General features: G+C 47.7%; 1 protein-coding gene across 2 annotated transcripts in view; it reads left to right on the top strand.

Moving 5' to 3' along the window:
* TTLL11 (tubulin tyrosine ligase like 11) overlaps window positions 1–19,557 on the top strand; it is a 40,163-nt gene extending 20,606 nt beyond the window's left edge. Inside the window, exons 7-9 of one of the 2 annotated variants that reach the window (XM_072985166.2) lie at window positions 10,204–10,461; window positions 11,094–11,200; window positions 13,904–19,557. In XM_072985166.2, the coding sequence (XP_072841267.2) occupies window positions 10,204–10,461; window positions 11,094–11,200; window positions 13,904–14,190 (652 nt within the window). In that variant the 3' untranslated portion in view covers window positions 14,191–19,557. The other variant, XM_072985167.2, reaches the window with a different exon arrangement.
* The last annotated feature ends 432 nt before the right edge of the window (window positions 19,558–19,989 follow it).

The following is a 19,989-nucleotide window of genomic DNA, read 5'->3' as shown; positions in this document are numbered from 1 at the left end:
AGGCATCTCGGCATAAACCTCAGCCAGGCTACCACTGATTAAAGACCGCATGATGGTCATCTTCTCAGTTTCCCTCACTGAGAAGTCCACAAACGCTCTTTCCACTAAGGAAAAGAACACCTCAGGACAATCTCCCTTGTGGTACACAGGGAATTTCTTCAGGTCAGCCTTAGACAGTTGGCCTCCCTCAGAATCCCTATTATTATTATTGTTCTGGTTCATCATTTCCAGTTTTCTTAACTCATACGCCATCCTTTCTTTTTCCAGAGCAATTTTCTCTCTCTCCATTCTTTCTTCCCTCTCCATTCTCTCTCTCTCTCGCTCTAATTCAAATGCCATTTTCTCTCTCTCTAATCTTTCCTCCATTTCCCTCACCCTCAGTTCATGCTGTTGGGCTAGGATCAATTTTCTAAGTTCTGGGTTCTGCTCTCCTGTGCTGTCACCTTGCACTGAGCCAAATTCATCCTCAGAACCTTGGTCAATCTGGGGGTCTTTCACTTCACTCATGTCTGCTACTTGGCTTCGAGTCAAGGGCATACCCCCCCTCAGAACAGGCTGCTTTAAAAAGTCAAGCCTCAAAATAAAACGACCACTTTTTTTCCTTCTTGCCTCAGAACCAGCTCTCCCTAGAGACTGCTGCTGTTCTTCAGCACTACTTGCAACAGTATCGAGTCAGAGCCTACCCCCCTCTGCTGGGCCTCTCAGCTGGCAAGCTAGCTCGCTGTTGCTACGCAGTTTTGCCTCAGCGTTTTCCCGCCAAAACTAGGCTGCCTCAGAGCACCTTAATCTAAGTCTCCCCAGTTGGCACGTTCTTCTACTAGCGCACCTCCCCGTGAGGTACACCTAGAAGATTACCTACGCGCCTCAGACTGTCCCTGACTAGATCCCCCTTGCTCTGGGCACACTTGCCAAGGCTTTGCTGGACCGCTGGACAACTGGACCAGTCGTATCCCACACGCTGGACACCAATCAATGTGACAAACCCAGACCTACTGGGATATGTCACACAGTTACACTAAGCTGCCACCAACCATTCCCTATAATAAGTCACACAGACCAGGGATGGATTTTTAAACAACAAAAGAATAAGGTTTATTTTAAATACAAACAGGGTAAATAAAACAATCAGGTGAATAAAATAAAGTAACGTGGCTTATTCTCACACACACAAGCATACAGTTTGGTTCACCTAGAACCTTTAACTTAAAGCACAGACCCTGAACCCATCAGTTCTGGCTAACCCACAGACACCTGAACCTATCAGGTTGGTACTCTGACACACAGTAGTACCCTGTCAGACACCCAGACTCCCACAACAGCTTCTTCTTCCCCAGCTGCTGCTTCGTCCCAACCCAGTGTCTCACAGTCTGTCTCAGCATCTCCTCTTCACCACACAGGCATCACATATTTATACAGTACAGCCCCTCCTCCTGATGTCCCGCCTTCCACTCCCCATAGGATGGAACTTTCCCTCCAAACCCATGACAGACAGGTAACATCAGTGCTGTTATGTAACATCCCGGACATCATCATGTCCGACTCTTGAAAATCCCAGCAGTGGTGGATTTACATTTCTGTTCCGAATGGAGGAACGGAAAGGCGGTGGACTGAGGGCCCTCGGTGATGAATTGCTTATCTCATCCCGGCTGAAAGGCGTGGAAATTGCATGTTAAAAATTGGTCCCTTCTTTGGAGAGAATAAATATGGCTTTTCAAGAGAACCTCTCTCTTTCGCTCCCCCTCTCTCCCCCCCCTCTGTGTGCGATGTAGCAGTAGGCAACATAAAAGACATTGGACAGAACCCAAACCTCATCCAAAGTGAAATACATACCATTTCCTGGAAATGAAGTCAGAATTGCTGCTCGCTCTCTCTCTCTCTCGGAACATGGCTAGGATAAAAGGGTGCAGGTTATAAAGCCTTTGTTGCAAATCCTTTATGCTGTAGATTTCATACCTGCGCAGCAAAAACAAAGGTGTGTGTTCAGGATGCTGCTAGCTCCCCCTCTCCCTTGGTAGCTTACCCCCTTAAAACTGGTGGAAAAGTTACCTTTTCTGGACTTCCATTAGGCATCCTTCAGTCTCGAGAGACTATGGGAACGTGCTCTGTATGGAGGACTAGGAACAGCGTGTAGTGTGGCTGAGAAGGCCAATTCGAGAGTAACAATCCCTTCCAAGCTGAAGGCAAATACAATCTGTCCCCTGTCCAGCTCCCTGATTTTTCTGCTTTCGGGACGGCCTCTTTGCCTCGGCCTGCTGGACAAGGGTCTCTTCAAATTGGGAGAGGCCGTGATGCACCGCCTGCCTCCAGGCCGAACGCTCAGAAGTCAGGGTTTCCCATCTGTTGCGGTCCATTCCTAAGGCCTTCAGATCCCGCTTGCTTGCAGGTGTCCTTGTATCGCAGCTGTGGTCTCTCTCGGGGGGTGGGGGATTTCCCTGCACTAATTCTCCATACAGAAGTGAGAAGCTTCCTGTAGAAGCCCATGAAGGATCCCAAGATTTTGATGGGGCTGGATGCATGTCTCCCCCAGAGAGCCTCAAAACAGATCCCAAAAATTGAGGGAACGTGTGTGCGGGGGTGTTTACCACCAGAACAGCCCTCTCATGACTGATCATGCTGGATGTGGCAGGAAGGGATGGACCGGCATGTCCAGAACCCGGGACAGAAGAACTTCCACTGCAACATTTTGTTGCCGTCTCCTCTAGTACATCTTAGAGCCTGATTTTGCCCATGCCCTAAAAGTCCAGAGATCTCTCTTGTTGCTGCGAGTGGCAGATATACAGCCGCCTGACAGGTAAAGCTTTCAGCTCATAGGGTTGGGTATGATCTGCCGGTAATTAGCCCCTCAGTTAAAACAAATGAACTGTCAAAACGAAAGGAAACCTTCTAAAGAGTTACCACCCTAAAGCTTCTCATTGTGTGGGAAGGGAGAAAATATATTAATAGCTCAGAGAAATATTCTGTCATCTTTTATAGAGGTGTGATATGTGTCTCTTGTGAGAATTTTACATGGAGTAGAATCCTACTTTGAACTCTCTGTCTGCCAGATCCCTAGATTGCTTGGAAGTCAATTTATTTCTAGCAGATTTAAATCAGTTTTGGCCTCTACACAGCTGAAATCGACTCATTTCCACAAAACGGTGTTGAACGGAATAAATTTCAGAAGTGAGGTATTTTGCTTCTTCCGGCCAGCTGAAAAATCCTCGCGTTGCGGCTCGTATCGATTGATTTCACCCTAGTGTTGTGCGGACGATAAAATCTAAATCGGTTTAAATGATGCTTAAAGGCGGTTCATACTGTGACCGCAGCTTAGCTTCTAAAATCAATTCAGTTCAATGCTGGTTTGTGGAAAGGAGTTGATTTCACGAGTGTAGAAGCCAAAACTGGTTTAAATCACTGGAAATAAATCGATCTCCATTCAGTGCATATGAACACAGCCACCGGTTTAAATCCCATGTGACTTGAACCTGATTTTATTTTTTTTCTTAAGTCTGAAAATAAATCAGTTCAAATGGCCATTGTGACCACCGTCTTAGATTGGAAATCTTCTCAGCCACTAGTTTGTCAAACTAAGTTATTTTTGGTTCACCAGGATGAGCTGTAGGGGGTGGTGTCCCTTCCATAGGTTAAAACATTGCAGAGGCCAGACTTCACAGCTGGTAGTTTTATTCAAAGTTTTGTTGGGGTTCTGGGGTAAAAAAAAAATCAGACTTTTCTGCCACCAGGATCTCTTCTGCCAGCCTGGTGTTTAATTGGGAGCTGCCTGTGCTGGTTTTTCCTCGTGTGCATGCCAAGTGACTTTTCGACGATCCTTTCTGTATCATCCTAGGCTCTTTTCCTGTAGCGCTAATGACTTCTGCTTCCCTGCCATGCCGAAAGGAAATATTTGAGTCTTGCTTTGTTTGTGCTAATTAGCTTGGAGAAAAATTGGGAGAGGTTTTCTCTCTCCCCAATCCGCACCTTCTCCTTCTGTTTTGCTCCCCCTCCCCCTTCCTGACAGGTATTGATCGAGGGCAGGTTAGCAGGGCGGTAATGAATCAGTCAATCAATAAAATCAGTAGAGGATAGTGCCTGGTTGCATTTCTTATTAAAACCTAGCGTCCGAGTTTGGTTTCTTTCTCCCTTCTTTTCCCTCCTAGTTCCTCTTGCCTTTTGCGTCGAAGTGGTCTCCCAAACACTACTGGACTACAGGTCCCATGATCCCTTGTTTGGCAGCTGGGATTTCTGAGAATTGTAGTCCAGCCGTGTTTGGGGACTGAGGTTGGGAACCACTGCTCTACAGGGCCACTTCCTGGTTCCTCGTCATCCAAATCAGCTTCTCTTCAGGACCAAGGACAGCTCCCTGGGAAAGCAGGCGTTGATTCTGAGGTTCTGGTGAAGTTTGATGAAATTCTAGTGTATCTAGGAAAGAACTCAGTGGATCGGAGACCTGCCTCATATGGAGTCCATGTGGGGGGTCTACAAAGGGGAAGCTGTACCTCGAAGCTGTGGGTCTTAGAAGCGCTCCACTTTTGGAGAGCATCAGGAGGGAGAACCGACACATGCTGTAGCTGCCTTGAAAATATACTGGAGCTGAGTCACAAATCATGGCACGCTCCTACAATAATTGGCTTGTTCTGAGTTGCCTTTTCGCTCTTAGCTTTGTCCTCAGCTTGTTATCAAGTTGTCCAATTAGAGAACTGGCCCCTGTATATGTGTGTGTGTGTGTTTTGAAAGCGACGATGCTTAGCACATTTTCTCTCTGCCACAGCTGTCTGTTCGTTCCCCTTTTTCTGGCACAAAATGAGATCCTTTTAGAAAAAGGTCCCCCCCCCACTTCTTTTTAAAGTGTGTAATATCTGGAGAGGACACTGTCACCTCCTTAGCTGGTCGGCTGCTTTTCATCTCGAGAGGAGAGGAAAGCGTTTGAAGCCCATCACCTCTCTCCAGGCACCCACGATGGAGCACATCCTCTTGAGCAGCGCAGGAAATGTTGACCAGCTTACTCTTGAACTGAGGGGCTCCAGATGACCCGGGGCTTTTTTTAAAAAAAAACTTGCAACAGCTCAGTAATATTCCAGGTGGGGAGCAGGGAGAAGAGAAGGAGAGAGAAAAAAAATGAAGATGGAGGTTGTCTTCTCTAGAAGTTCTGCTCTTGAGTTCCTTTCAGCCAGAAATGTGGAGTGTTGGACCCAGACGTCCTTCATGTAAAACAAGGGTAATACACATTAATAAACTACAACGTAAAATTTACATTTTGTGTACACAAATCACATTTAAAACACACACACACACCCTGGGGACCACTAGATCTTACCTCAATTTCCCCCCCTCCTTATACCTCACCTTCAATCCAACATTTAATGACGCCATATCCCTTCCAAAAATATGTATAATCTTGATTCGGCTTTTCCCTTCCTCTTTACTCAATAAATTCATCCCATATCTCATTAAATCTATTTGTCTTTATCTCTCCTGTTTTGAACTTCATTTCTGAGGTCCATTTATCATTAATTGCAATATTCCAAATTTCATTATGCTGTCTATGCAATTGAAAAACCCAATTTTGCTTCCTTTTTTTTTGCGATGAGCAGCCGAGCTGCTGTTAACAGACGTGTCTCGTACCATCAGTCTGAAGCAGAGTTATTTTCTCAAAGTAATTCGTTGATCCTGCTTTGTTACAGTGTTTTAAAAAATTAATCAACATTTTTATTGCTATGAGTGCCATCAGGTTGCTCCCAGTTTGTGGCAACCCTATAAATTCATGATCTCTGGAAGTTCCTGCCATTGACAGTCCTGTCCTGCTGAGGTCTTGAAAACGCAAGGCTATGGGTTTCTTTACTGAGTCAAACTATTACACATTGGGTCCTCCTCTTTTCCTACTGCCGTCCACTTTTCCTAATGTTTAATTTTCTCCAGTGAGTTTTGTCTTCTCTCAATATCCCCCAAAGTGTGATGGCTTCAGTTTTAGCCCTTTTTGTTTTTAATGGGTGTTTGATAGTTGTTATTTATTGCCATATTGCTTCTGGTCCTTTGAAAAAAAAACACCTTGATAAGAAAATGGCGTAAAACTAGAAAAAGTCCTATGAAACATCTCTGAAAACCCCTTCAAAGATAACTTTGAAATCTGGATTGTCCCATAAATTGCGTTGTAAGCTGCCTCAGTTCCCAATTTTGGGAGAAAGACACCCTATAAGAGAAAAACATGCAAAACATAACATACGGGAAAACTTTACTCGTTTTACCTGTAAAGTAGCTTTGTTCCCGATGTTCATTTTTGTTGTGTGTATAGTTTAGCTTTGCAAATACTCTCTTTTGTGCAGGGAAAAACCTGCCACTTGTAACAGTCTTTTCTGTTTTGCCCAGCAAATTACTCCTTTGTTCCTTGCCTGGCTGCAAAGAAAGCCAAAGGGGTGAGCAGCTGTTTCAGGGAACAGCCCTGGCTCTTTTTTATTTATAAGGCTGAAGTACTTACTGTTCTTCTCCTGCCTCTTACATTTCTAGTGTGTTTTGTTCGTTAGTCCTCTGCTGCGGATGCGTGGCAGGATTCGGCTGCTGACGAATCTTATTCCCTTGCAACCCTCCAGCCCCCCTGATGGGGACTTGGCAGGCTGGCCGCGTCTTTCTTCTGCAAGGCGGGACACCGGCTTGGTTTGAGGCCGGAAGGATAAGAGCTTGGGGGAGCATCGCACGATTCAAACGCACGATTGTCTATTCCACAGTATGCGTTGATTGGTTAAAACCCTCAACCTGCCGGCGAGAAACCTTGGGCAGCTTAACTGTTGGGAGCAAATTTCACTGGGCAAATGGAGAAGGATGCTGGAAGTTTTCGCTAGCAGGACTGGAGACCAACGGTTTAGTGGAGTTGGGGGGCATACGAGACTGAACCCTCTCCCCCCCCCCCCCGTATTCCTCTGTCCTCAAAGCAGTTGGGATCTCCCCAGGAGCAGCATCTTGTTGCCAGCTTTCCATGCTGCAATGCAAAGTATTGGAAGACACTTCCGTCTTGATCACGTAGCTAAGAGCCATAACCCTTACAAAAGCCCTGCTCCTCCCAATCCAGCTACCACATTTTGGGACTTTGAGTGGAAAGTGCTATGATGAGCTTTTTCACTTCACTGCTTGTCTCCTGCCGGTTTCTGTCCCCAGCATTTAGTGCTCAGGTATACTATTTCTTGCTATGGAGGCTCCATAGAGCCAATCTGGCTAGCAGTGGCCAAGGAACCTTTCTGTCCTCGTGAACAGCTCCCGTTCGTTCTTCAGCAAACATCAGTGTCAATCCAAAAAATCTCTCCGGTTTTTATTACCCGGCTGCTGTTGAGCCTGGCGAGAGATTAGGAGAAGATCTTTTTCCATTAAGTGAAAATTAACTTAATCATCAGCTAGGAGAGGTAAAGCCGCATAAACCCATGCTCAAAATTAAAAGTCCGTTTAAAAACTTGGCTCGTGTTGGTGACGATCTAACACCACCTCTTCAAAGAGATTTTATCTGTCGTGTCTGTTTTTCTAGATGGAATGTTAAATGTGTCTGGTGCAAAAGGATCGACCGGAACGGCAGTTAATTTTGAGTTCTAGCGATTCCTTCAAAAACACACGCGCCCCTATAACTACTTTTTGGAACTTTGGAACTGTAGTTCACCACTGAGGGAAAGTAACTTTCCGCTCCCTGCTCCCAAAGAACTGGCTGTCCAGTTTTGCTTCTTGTTTATGCAAGCTGTGCTTTTTAACGATGGGGCCTATCTAACAAGCCACTGGCCAGCAATCACTCTGCTTAGCCAGCCCGGAGAGCCAGAGGTACAGCTCGCCAGGTGCTGGCGGATGACCCCTCAGGCCTCGTGTGTGATCACCGCTCAGAGAATGTGACTGTTGTCAATTAGAACCTGGTTGTGGACTTGCAGGTGGTGGCCGTGAGAAAAAAAAAAACAAAATGTAACTTTTGCCAGGACTCTGAGATAGCCTGTTCTGTCTCGGACCTTGTTTTGGGTTAGGATAGAGATTAGTTTGATCCATTTAGCCTCAGCTAAATGTGTTTCAAGTGGCCGGAATCGCCTTGGTGAACGTGAGGCTGTTGGTGCAGCTTCACCTTTAATTAAAAGTTTCCTGTGGTCCCCTCTCCACCCCTGCCTAGGCCCTGGGTTTCCTCTCTACTGGTCCTTTTTGAGCTGGAAAAGCTTTGGGATCCTCAGAGCGGGGCGAAGGGTAAGCCAGCCGTGCCCCAAAAATTGCACCCACCCACCCCGTCCCAACACGGTCGAGGGCTTCTGGTGGATGACGCTACGGTCGCAAAGTGACTCGGTTACCCTTCTGTAGCAAAGCGACGCAGGGCTACGAACGAAGGGAGCCGTCATGCCCCTCGGTTGCTTGCGATGTGCTGTTTCCAACCTTGCTTTAAGGCAGAGGATGAGTGGCTTAAAAACCTCTCCACCAGCCACAGCCCACTGCTTCTGCTTTTTTTTTTTTACGAGTCCGAAAGGAAGTGGCCACTGCCTGGTTATAAGAACGGTAAATAAAACTAATAAAACTGCCCGCCTTTCCGCTCTCGACAGAAGCTAAGCTGTAAAAAGCAAGGATGTGGTGGTTAGTCTGTGCCTGACAATGGGCAGCCCCAGACCCGGCCGGGCTTTGAACTTGACAACTGTGGTCGGAGCCCCCATTACGTCTCCCCCCACCACCACACACCTCAGTTGTAAACCTCCCAGCCTTTAATTAGCACTTTAAAATGTAGCTGAGGGACCCCATAGCCTCCCACTCCCCAAAAACATGACATTAGCGTAAAGATTAAGGCTACTCAGAAGGAAGAGGATACAGCGCAGACCAGAGAGGAAATGTGGAGCCCCCCCAGAAAGCATTAATAAATTAGTAATCATGTATAAAAGATAAGCAGTCTTTTGAATCTCCATAAGCTTTGTTCCAATTGGAAGTCCTTCTCTTTGCGCCACCTCCATTTCCCTCCCTCCCTCCCTCCCTCCCTTCTTCCTCCAAAAAGTCGTTAACATTTTCTCTATTGCCCATCTCCTCTGAAAGGCAATATGTCTCTTGAGTCCCAGAATTAAAGGCACCGCATGTATCTGGGGTCAGCTATTAGTAGGTAAACAGAGACCCTGCCTTCGCTTTTGGGGGGCACCAGAAAGCCCAGCCTTGTACAGTGGTGCCTCGCTAGACGATGATAATCCGTTCCACTGAAATCGCTGTCTAGCGAAATCATTGTCTAGCGAAAAGCAAATCGTCGTCTAGCAAAAATCAGTTTGCGAAGCAGGGACCAAGCATTGTCCAGCGAAATTCCCCCATAGGAATCACTGTTTTGCGAATCGCTATAGCGATCGCAAAAAGTCAATGTCTAGCGAAAAAACTGTCAAGGGGGGTAACTGTCTAGCAAGGCACCACTGTATTTTGGCCTCCTGTCCCCTTGATCTGATTCTTGCGACTTCCCGCTGGTCCTGGCGAGGGTTTTTTAAATTCTGCCGTAAAAGTTCTGAAGAGTCATGGCTCTGGATTCTGGGACCAGTTGAGCCTCTTCATTCTCTCCCCACGATCTGCCTCCTGGCGCCCCAAGTTCTGTCAAAAAAGGATCCCAGGGTCCAAAAGGAATAATTTAAGTTGCAGCCTCTTTTCGTCCTCCCCTCTTTTTGTTTCGTTAAGACTTTATGAGACCTTGTGTTGCGTTGCCTCGGAAGACCTGGGCAGCCGGTCTCCTCCTGTTTCGCTTCTGACACAGGAGGTGTCAGCCGACCCCTGAAATGTCCCACTTTGCTTCAGGACAGCTAATAAATAAATAAATAAATTTTCACAGAGGCCGATGGGTCTTTTTTGGGTGTAAACCGTGATGGCCACACACAGTAAGAAGTCAGCAATACATGGTGGCCAAACGGGAGACGTTTGTCTCTGCGGTTCTCAGACACCGGCGACCCTGATTTCATCCTGTGAATAGTTTGAAAGCTCTTCTGTATGTTCTTCTCTTTTTCTCAAGATTTCAGAAGGGGAATCCCCCACCTTCCGCTTTCCTGTTCTACGTGGTGCGAAACGGTTTTTTCTCATGTTGAGTCCGTGTTTGCACCTGGTTTTCTCCTAAGTCCCTGGAAATGACTCTTTTTTCCCATTTTTTTGGCAGTACAAAATACTGTCAGGGTGTGAATGGACGGACCGGATCCTTTCTCTGGGAGAAGTGGGTGGAAGGGATCTGCCAGGCCCCATTCATGCCATTTTCCTGTGTTGCCGTTTGAACTTCAGAGCGGATCTGGCCAAGCCCACCTGGCGGGAGAAGGATGATTCCCTTGACGAAGGATCCTTGGAAAAACTGGAGCTGAATGGGAGTGGATCCCCAGAAACAACGGCCCCGGCCATGTGCCTGAAGGAGGTCTTCCCGAAATATGCGAAACAGTTCAACTACCTGAGGTTGGTGGACCGGATCGCAGACCTCTTCATCCGTTTCCTGGGTGTGAAAGGGACCACTCGCTTGGGGCCCACGGCTTTCCGGACGTTTATAAGGTGAGGGTCTGGGTAGGTGGGAGAGAGAGAGAAGATCTTTACACCCTGGGGTAGAATCCACCCCTCGTGGTGCTGATGTGTGTATACGGAGACATGCTCAGTCTGTCTGTAGAGTTTCCCCAGAGCGCCGGCCCTCCTTCCCCCCCAACAAATTAATTTCCCGATTTTTTTGGGTGGGTCGAAACCCCTCTCCGAAGGCTGAGAGCTCAAATGTGCTTGTCTTTTAACTCCCTGCCCACCCATGGAAGGCTGGCGTGGCAACATCTCTGGAATTAAATTATATTTGGATTCCTCCGTTGAGCAAGGGGGTTTGACTTGATGGCCTTAGAGGCCCCTTCCAGCTCCATTCTTCTAGGGTTCTAAAATTGGCGGTTGGGCCAAAAGAGGCTCGGGACCAAGGATTCTCCAGAAGACGACGTCCCAGACCTGGATTCCACCCAATTTCGCTGCCTCCCAGCCTGTTTGGCCAGATGAATCGGCGAAGGGCCTCCTCCTGTTTTCCCCTGAGCCACATATTTCCGTATACAATTTTTTTGAGCCTTAAGAAGGTCAGAAAAACTGTGGGGCCTGGACAGGTTTCTTCCCTGTCCGCGTGGCCCTGACCCACTTTCTTTTCATTTGGCCTCCTCTAGAAACAGCAAGATCAGCAACAGTGGCTTCAGCATGGCTGCCGCCGATATCCTGTATATTGACATCACCCGAAGAGGAAGTGGCCTAGGGGTGGACCAAAGGGATGTGGGTAAGTCCCCCCTTTTTAAAAAATAAATAAATAAATCCGTCACAAAACGGTGATGATTGTGGAAGAGAGGAAGGGAGATCTTTTGACGTGCATTCTCCCCGTTGCTTATGAGGTCTCCATCCAACTTGGTCTGACCACTTTGCAAACTCGAGGGGTGCCAGTTACTTTTCCGGCACCCGAACGCTCAACCCTTGAAGGCCTGTGGCTTAATTTCTCTTCTACAGCACCAAAGAGGTGGGGGTGAATGTACGATATGGTTTTATTTCATTTATTTGCCGCTGTTCTCCCAGTATAGGAAGCCAGGTGGTTTAGCAAAACAGATCAAAACACGGTAAGCGGTCATGTTAAAAGTCAAGCGTCTAAACGGCCTCTGGACGGGAAGGGAGAGAAAAAGCTGTGTGCAGAACTGTCCAGCTTTTGAATTTCACGGGTAAAGGACGAGGCCGGCGACCCATCAAAGCCACAGGAAGCGTATTTTTCATGCTCCTTGCCATCTGGCCCCGTTGTTAATTCTGGATCAGCCCTTGGGTGTTTGTTTTGTTTTGCTTCTTAAAATTGCTGGGGATCAGCAGGATCTGTTGTTTCTGGGATGTCGCTCGCACAGATTGTGAGTGTGCGTTGTTTTATCCCCATGGTGCCTTTTCTTTGCTGACCTGAAAAAGGTGACAAGACAGATATTTACGTTGGAAGGTAACGGAACGTTTCTTTTTGACTCTCGGAAAGCCACCTGCTTTCCTCTGAGCCGTACAAGAATACAGCTGTTTGTGCAGATTTCCTGGCTTCTTTGCCTCGGCTACACGGCGCCCTTCATGGCCCTGGCAGTTGGGGGTGCTGAGGGTGGGTGTGTACACACCATCATCCCCCACCACGTGTTAATTTTTATTTATGCTCTATCTGGCGCACCGAGCACTCTGCCTTGAAGACAACATCTGGGCTGGGGTGGGTGAAGTGCAGCATCCCCTACACTGCTTGGACTACAACTCCCAGAAGCCCTTGCAAGCCGTATTTCAATGAAAAGTTCTGAAGTGTTGCTTTCAGGGGCCGGAGTGTGTGTGTGTGTGTATCTCCTGCCCCGCTTCACAGAGACTGATGGAGGAAAGTCCCAAACTAGCATCTGCTGAGCGCTGATAAACTGATCCAAATTTGTGTGTGTGTCTGTGTTTTGCCAGGTGGCTGGCTGCCCACCTCGCGGATGACCCCACTCTTAGCCCTCAGCTGAAACAAATGAGACTGTTGGATCTCATTTTGCCATTTCAAAGGGCTCGTTTCTCCCGCTTGCCTTCGTAAGCCTGAACCGAATGAGCAAAAAATAACAACGCACACATTTTGATGTCTTATCTGTGAAACACTACCCATTCAGCGTTCACCCTGCACCGCGCCAGGCCTCTAAGGGCTTTCTCCTCCATGGCTAAGCATATTGTGAAAGTGGCCGAACACCGCAGAGGTTTTCCGCTAGGTAGGAAGTCGGACATTTTAATTCACGAGCAGGTGTGTGTTTTTTGTTTTGAAAGCTCCCATTGTTGGTAGCTGATCTCCTCCACCTTCCTTCACCTCCAAAAACTATCTCCAGGTGCAAGAGGAGGGGGTGGCAAAAGGAGAGGAAAAGCCAGTTATTTCTCTCCATTGTGAGAACCTTACCGTTTCCGAATTGGTATGAACGCAGTGTTAAAAGCTTTAACAGCTCAGTGGCTCCTTCGCCCACCAAAAATTATGTGCCCTGCAGGTATGGTGGGTTACAAATCCCATCATTCCCAGACACACGGAACTGGCACGGGGGGGGGGAGGCAGGCCAACATAACTCATCACTCAGCCTCCTCTCTAGATTCCAAGGCTTTTTTCCTGATCAAAAGTTGCTCTCAACGATGTATGCTTTTTCTCCCCAATCTTAATAGCTGTGTAAGGTTTGACTTAGTTCCTTTTTATTCCTTGGCCCGTTCTGCGCTCTGCTCCCTGGCAGTACCTGGCTCTTCCCCAGGACCTGTGTTTCCCTTACATCGTGTCCGCTTGGGTGTTCTCTCTTCAGGTCATCACTGGTTCATTTCCCCTTCGTTTCCTCCAGCCAGTGCGTCTTGAACCCTTTCCAGTCATTCAGTTTCCAAGTTTGTTCACATGTGATGTGGTCCGCTTGTGATCAAAGGGGGTCCCCCCTTTTTTTTGCAGAAATCGCACCTGTTCATTTGCCTCTGAGCAGTTGGAATGTTGGTGATAGTTCCTTGACTGTCCATACAGAAGAGATGCATCTTTGCTATGAAATCTCTCTCTCTCTCTCTCTCTCTCTCTGTCTCTGTCTCTCTCTCTGTGTGTCTGTTTGGGGGGGTCTAGTTTCATTTTCTGCCCCATCTTTGATGGCCCTGATTCCTGAATCAGTGGTAAGGCTAAAGGTCAAATGGGACAAAAAAGGGAACTGCACAATCCCTACAGTTAACCCGACTAAGACATTTTCTGACCCATAGTGGGATTTTGCCAGAAATTCATGCCTCAGGAGTATTGCAAATTAAGCCTGTGCTTACCTTTCCATTGACCAATCACAAAACAAAGCACGCCAAATGCCAGATGGGTAGGTGAGGAAAAAAAAAAATCCCATGCTGTGATAGTTATCTTTTTCCACTGGGGGGCAGCACCTCTGCAGAAAGCTCATAATAAATATCCTGCCTGAGTGGACATTTTGGCGCATCCTTCCCATCTCCTCTCCCTCTTTTCTAGGTATGGGTCTGCAGGCTTTCGTGGAGGCGATCTGTCTCCTGGCCCAGCGGAGGTACAAGTCCCTCTCGCTGCACGAGCAGGTGGAGCTCCTGATGGACTTCTGCGAATACCACCTGGCCACCCTGGACGAGAAGCGCCTGGCTGGCCAGAGCCGCCCCGTTCCCGAGCATCGCACGGCGGTCGTCACCTGCCACCACGACCGGCTGCAGCTCAGCCCGGCTGCCCACACGCCGCCTCCGTACCACCACGCCCATAAACTGGTGGATTATAGAAGCCGCCGGACCTGAAGGGGTGGCCGAACTTCACCGGGGGGGGGGGGAAATGACTTCACCTCCCTGGCGAATGATTTTGCTGGGGAGGGGGCAAGGGCGCCCTCTCTCGCACCAGTGACAGTTTTTTTTGGAGGGGGTTTGCATCCTCTGCCTTGATCCGCGGTTCCTGAAAGCAGTGGCTGGCCATTTGCGACGTCCCGTCAAAGCCAGAGGGGCACTCTTGGGTATTTCAACCTGCTGGAAGTCATCTCTGTGGTCCAGGAGCCAAACCGGCGAGGGAGTCAAGCCATCTTGCTGAAGAGGAAGCCCCCCCCCCCCATGGTGGTCAAAGTCTGGGTCTGGCGGAGAGAAGCTTTCCTGGCCTTTTGCCTTGAGGGAGGGAGGAGGAAATGGGAGGGAGGGTGAGGCCCCCCTGGGAGAAATTGGGGGTGGGGATGAGGGTGTCCTTGAAGGAGAACTAAATTCCTATTTATCTATTCCAGCTGCTTTTGTAAGGGCTTGTTTCCTTCTGAAAGACCCGAGGCGGGAGGGAGCAGGGTGGCGGCCTTGCTATTGGAGCTCGGCAGCGCGGGACGCTTACTTCACTTGTAGAAAGTCATGGGTTCCTATTCGTGGGGCGAGGCAGCGAGCCCTCCTCAGCATGCATGCACATGGAGTAGCTCTGCTGTCCGACTGCAGTTCATTCACTCTCCTGCGCACACTCACAGTTTTGGGGAGTGGGGTGGGTGGGGCCCCGTGTAGTTCTTACCCTCGTAAACCGAACAGCGGTGGAGCTTTGTGTGAACTCTGGGGCCCTTGCATGCTGGGAATGAGGTGGGTGGGGTGGGAATAGTTATTTTCAAGGAATAAATTAGCTCTCCACACAAGTGCACTGATCAGAATCTGCATGCATTCGCTTTTGGAAGCCTGCATGTATGTTCCACAACCTCCCAACGGCACTGGGCATGTGCCAGAATTTGTTACTGAATGCAAATCAGCTTCCGTTAACACAAAAACCAAGGAAAACCAAGCTTCTAGTCCTCAAGACGAAGTAGCCACACCAAAAAAAAACTCTCAGAAGCTATGAGCATGTGCATTTGTGAGGTGGAGCAGGGAAAAGGCAGGATTCCAGACAGATTTCCAGAGATCAGAGGGGTGAAATGGCCTTCCACATAACTCTTCACAATCGCCTCCTCCATTGAACAGAAAGACCTTGTGAAAAATAGCCAGACTATGGTGGTTTGATATGCATTATTTTATAAACAGGCTGCAGAATTCATTGGGAGATTTTTCTACATGAGTTGAGACGGGTTTTTCTTCCAGCTCAGAAATGCAAAGTTGGCTTTCGTCCCGGGTCAGTTTTGTCTTGGACGAAGTCTTGTGGAAGTAGAGAGAGCGGTAGGTGAGGAAGGGGAGCAGGGGGACCGGTTGGCTGAGAGGGGCCACGCTCCGTGGCCTTCAGAGATGGATGCAGCCAGTGTCAGCCTGGAATGGTGCAGGATTGGTCAAGGCTGGTTGTAGAAGCTTCTCACTATCAGCCTGTTTTGGGGGTGTGTGTGGATGTGAAATGATCATGAAGATTATTATTTTCTCTGTCAAGGGGAAACAAGCAGCTTGGAGCGCTGGCAGCTGTCAACACAGCCCGAGCGAAAAGAGGGCCATTCTCTCCGCCCCCTTATTTTCTGCTGTAACAGAGTCTTTGAAGATGCTCTCACGCAGAAAAATGCTTCTGTCGGTGCAGGGCGAGAGCGGGAATTTGTCTCCCCATCAGCAGCATTTAGGAGAAAATAGCTGACATGCGCCTTTCTGCCAGGTGATTTATGTCTCACTCAGATGGGCTGGAGCAGGCATTAAATGTCCCAGGAGATGTGTTGGGAATGTGCTGTATGGATCGTGGCCGATCCGCTCCCTCTGGGACAGAGAAAGCTGCAGAATGCAAGCTGGGCTTTCTCTGCCCGACTCCTGTAAATTTGGGCCCTTCATTTCTCTGCAGCCATCGAGAATCAGGTTAATCCAGATCCTACGCTCACATCTGATATGAACATAGGTTGGCAGAGGCCCGGACTAACATTGGGATTGGAGGAGATCATTCGAGAGAACAAACAGGAGGAAAGGGCATAAAACTTTCTTCCCCGTAGGGGGTAATGTCCGGGTGATCTGTTGCCAGCAGGGGGCAGGATTGTCACAGCATTGCTGGGAGGTCTGGACCCTCCTTATGGGCACCCCTGCATGGAAATGCTTAGCACAGTGGCAACGAGTGTGAGTGTATGTGATATACTTGTGTCTTGGACTTCGAGTTCCACCAGAACTATGAATTAACTTCTCTTCGTTTTTAGCTCTTCATTTCTTAGGGCTGCGGGAACGATTGTCAGAAAACCCTGTTCTTTGTGTAGCACTTTTGACTTTCAAAAGCTCCGCGCAGGTTTCCGTCTTGGCTCCGAATTGGCTATTAATCCGTTCAACGGGGCAAGCTTGACAACTGCCTGTAGCATCACTTGATCGACAGCCATTGCGTTAAAAGGAGGTTTGCCTGACTAGAAAGACGCACCTGATTCAAGGGGCGCCTTTGAGACAAACCGGTGGTTTATTAAAAATTAATTCATCTTACAGAGGCACAATGTTTAGGTGAAACAGACTAACACGACTTCCTCCTACCTCCACCCAAAAATGTCAGCAGAAATCACATGCTTGTCCGTGACGGATGGTGTTTGAGTATTTGTTGTCAAAGAAGACCTGATTTGGTAAATACTTAGTCCGTCTATCACAGCTGGTTTACCCACATGGAAGGGAGTCAAACACACTTAATCTTAACCCCACCGTATCGTCAACAATACTTTATGCTCCGTCTCTCTCTGTACTTGGAGGGCTCCCTTGCTTGAGCGCGTTTCTTAATTGAAATCTTATTTTTTTTAAAGCTGGATTAAGTCAGCGGCACTGATCTTTATGTAATTAGAGTTTAAGCCATTGTGTGTTTTGAAGAACAGCTTTGTTGTTGTTGTTGTTGTTGCTGCTGGTTTTAGGAGAACTAGTTTATATAGAGGTTGGGAGTTTGATTTCCCCCCATTGGGCCTCCTTGGCAGGGGGGGTGGACTTGATGGTTTGTAGGATCCCTTCCAGGTCTGCAATTCTAAGATTATACTAAGATTTCACCACCACCCCAACTCCGGAGTCATAATACGCCAAAAAAAGGCCTGTTTATCCAATAATAATAATAATAATAATAATAATAATAATAATAATAATAATAATAATAATAATAATAATAATTTGAGACTGTGTATACCCTGTCCTCTCAGCAATGTTCCTGTACGTATAAAAGCCGCTTGATTTGCAAAAGTCCTTCCTGACATTTTTATCTTGAATTGTTAGGCTGCAGAGGGCTTTACCTGTTGGATTTCAGCAGATCAGGCTGCTGTTCAAAGCACAGGCACGGGACCGGGAGCAAGGAAAGATACGTGGCGCCTGTCTCCCCTGTTGCTCGAAGCTTCCTCTTGCCGAATCGCGGGAAGCGGAGCGGCTGAGGCTGCCAAGAAATTAGCAGCTGGATTTGTTGCAAAGTAAGACGTGTAATATGTATTGGCAATTACTGTAATTAGATCAGGTAGCTAATTGGTACCTCAGAGTAGGAAAAGAAGGGAAGGGAGCCCCCTTTTATCATGTCTGAGAGAGCTGGGTGGCAGTGGAATAAACGGGAGGCTTGCCGGCTCTGCGATCGGAGTCCTCTTGCCTTCGGAAACGCCGCACATGGGCGGATTTTGGAGGGTGAGGTTTCTCCCCGTTACGGTGAGGTCGCAACCAAAGAAGCCGACTTTGTGGGTTTGATCCCGTCTGTCCAAGCTCTGAAATGCACACAGTCCCCAATTAGCACCAGGCTTAGCAAGCAGGGGCCTTGGACCGTGGGCCAGTTTGGAAGAAATACAAAAGTTATCTTCAGGAGACAGCCCTCGAGTTTACATTTTGAATTTTCCAGGATGCTGGGCGACGGGTGTGGTGCTGTGTAGGGTGTCTGTGCAGAGAAGAACAGCATTTCTTCAGCTTGAATAGCTGTGCAAAAAAAGAGAAGGAGAGAGCATTTCATCAGATTTGGCTTGTCAGAAAAGGAGCACCTGCAAAATTATTTTTCCTTTTTTAAAAATCACAAACCACCTTGCGGGGGGGGGGGGGAGAACTTCCTGAAAAAACCCACTGCCACCTAAAGGCTGGACATTGGGGGTGGGTTGTCCCCCCTAATGCTGAAATTTAGGGGTGAGCCATCCCTGCTGAAGGCCACAACTCCCAGAATCCCCGGGGTGCCACACCGGGTGGGGGATTCTGGGAAATATCGCCCAGAAATAACTTCTCCCCGCCTGCTCGTAGACGCAGCCGGGGGGGGGGCTGCTTCTGGGGCCCACCCTGGAGGGCTGGAGCAGAAAACCCCCTTGCATGGAAAAGCAGCCACCTGCCCGCTTTCGGAGCCTGGGAGTCTGGACTCCAACTCCCAGCATGCTCTGCTGCTGCTCTCCTTTAAGGGAAGCCCCCCCTCCCTCACCTGCAACAGGTGTGCCTCGTGGCCTTGTTTCTCCACCACCTCCTCATGCAGGAGGCCTGGGCAAGCTGAGGATGCTTCTTGGGGCTTCTCCTGCCCCCCAAGCACCCCATAACCACACAGCCCCCCAAAAATGAGTAAGTAAACCACCTTTTTTGTAGGGGGGGCGGCTGTTTCTCTCCTGCCCCCTCAGTGGAGACGCTGGTGGACCATTTCACAGGTGCATTTCACCTCCCTCAGAATCCTGCACCTGAGGAAAACTTTGTTGTTGTTGTTGTTAATTATATTTCTATTTTAGTTCTTGCCCTCCTCTCTCCTTCTTTGTGGGAGGCTCCAAGGAGGTAATATTGTATAAAACCAAGTTTTTTGGGGGTAAGGAATAAGCGCTTTACTTAAGTTTTACTGTTCTCTGGTAGGACTGGATTCTAGCAGAGATTTGTAATCGCTCTCTTACATACTAGTGGTTTTAGATTAGAAGGGCTTGGAAGCGTTACTTTCATTTCATTTGTATAGTAATTTTATTATAATAAATATAATTTATAATTTTATATAATAATTTTATTTATTTCATTTAATACATATATAATGTAATTTTATATAATTTTATTTATTTCATTATATATATTTACCCCACCTTTCTCCTTAAAAAGGACTCAGGGCGGCTTTCCTCACAATGTTTAAAAGCTAGACATAGTAATATAGATATTTTAAAAAGAATGAAACAAATATTTATTTATTTATTCATTTATTTGGTTTATCTCCTGCCCCTTTTGTGAAGAGACTGCTCTGGGCTGTTTACAAACTAAAGCCTGTTTGGAAACCCACCCACCACCCTAGGTCCTGGGTGGGTAGATTCTGGGTGTTGTAGGTCAAACAAACTATTAAATTTCCAAGCCCTGTTTATCTCTAAATTACTCGTGTGGGAAATCCAGAATTGCCAAAGTCTGCTAAACTTCAAGAGAGCAGTGAAAACCAAGTAAAGGCATTGCTTATTGCCCGAAAACCTGTAGAAACAGGGTTTTTTTAACAGGGACTTTATAAAAGGATATTGGGGGGAAGGGAGACACAAGAGGTGGAAAGTCTGCTTAGTGAGTTTGCATGTTTTTTTTTAATCTGACTTGTGAAAATAGGGAATGAAGCTTCCATGTTCAGGGGCAGTCTAGCCCTAATGGGCCCAGAGGTTGGGGATGGCTCCCCGCCTTCCTGTCTTTGCTTTGTGAGAGTCTCACTGTGTGAAATCACTGTGACAAACCCAGACCTACTGGGATATGTCACACAGTTACACTAAGCTGCCACCAACCATTCCCTAT

Source organism: Pogona vitticeps, chromosome ZW-PAR, assembly GCF_051106095.1.
Source record: "Pogona vitticeps strain Pit_001003342236 chromosome ZW-PAR, PviZW2.1, whole genome shotgun sequence".
In the NCBI taxonomy this organism is placed as follows: Eukaryota; Metazoa; Chordata; class Lepidosauria; order Squamata; family Agamidae; genus Pogona; species Pogona vitticeps.
The sequence above is the reverse complement of the archived record's forward strand: the minus strand, read 5'-3'. Positions and strand labels throughout refer to the sequence as shown.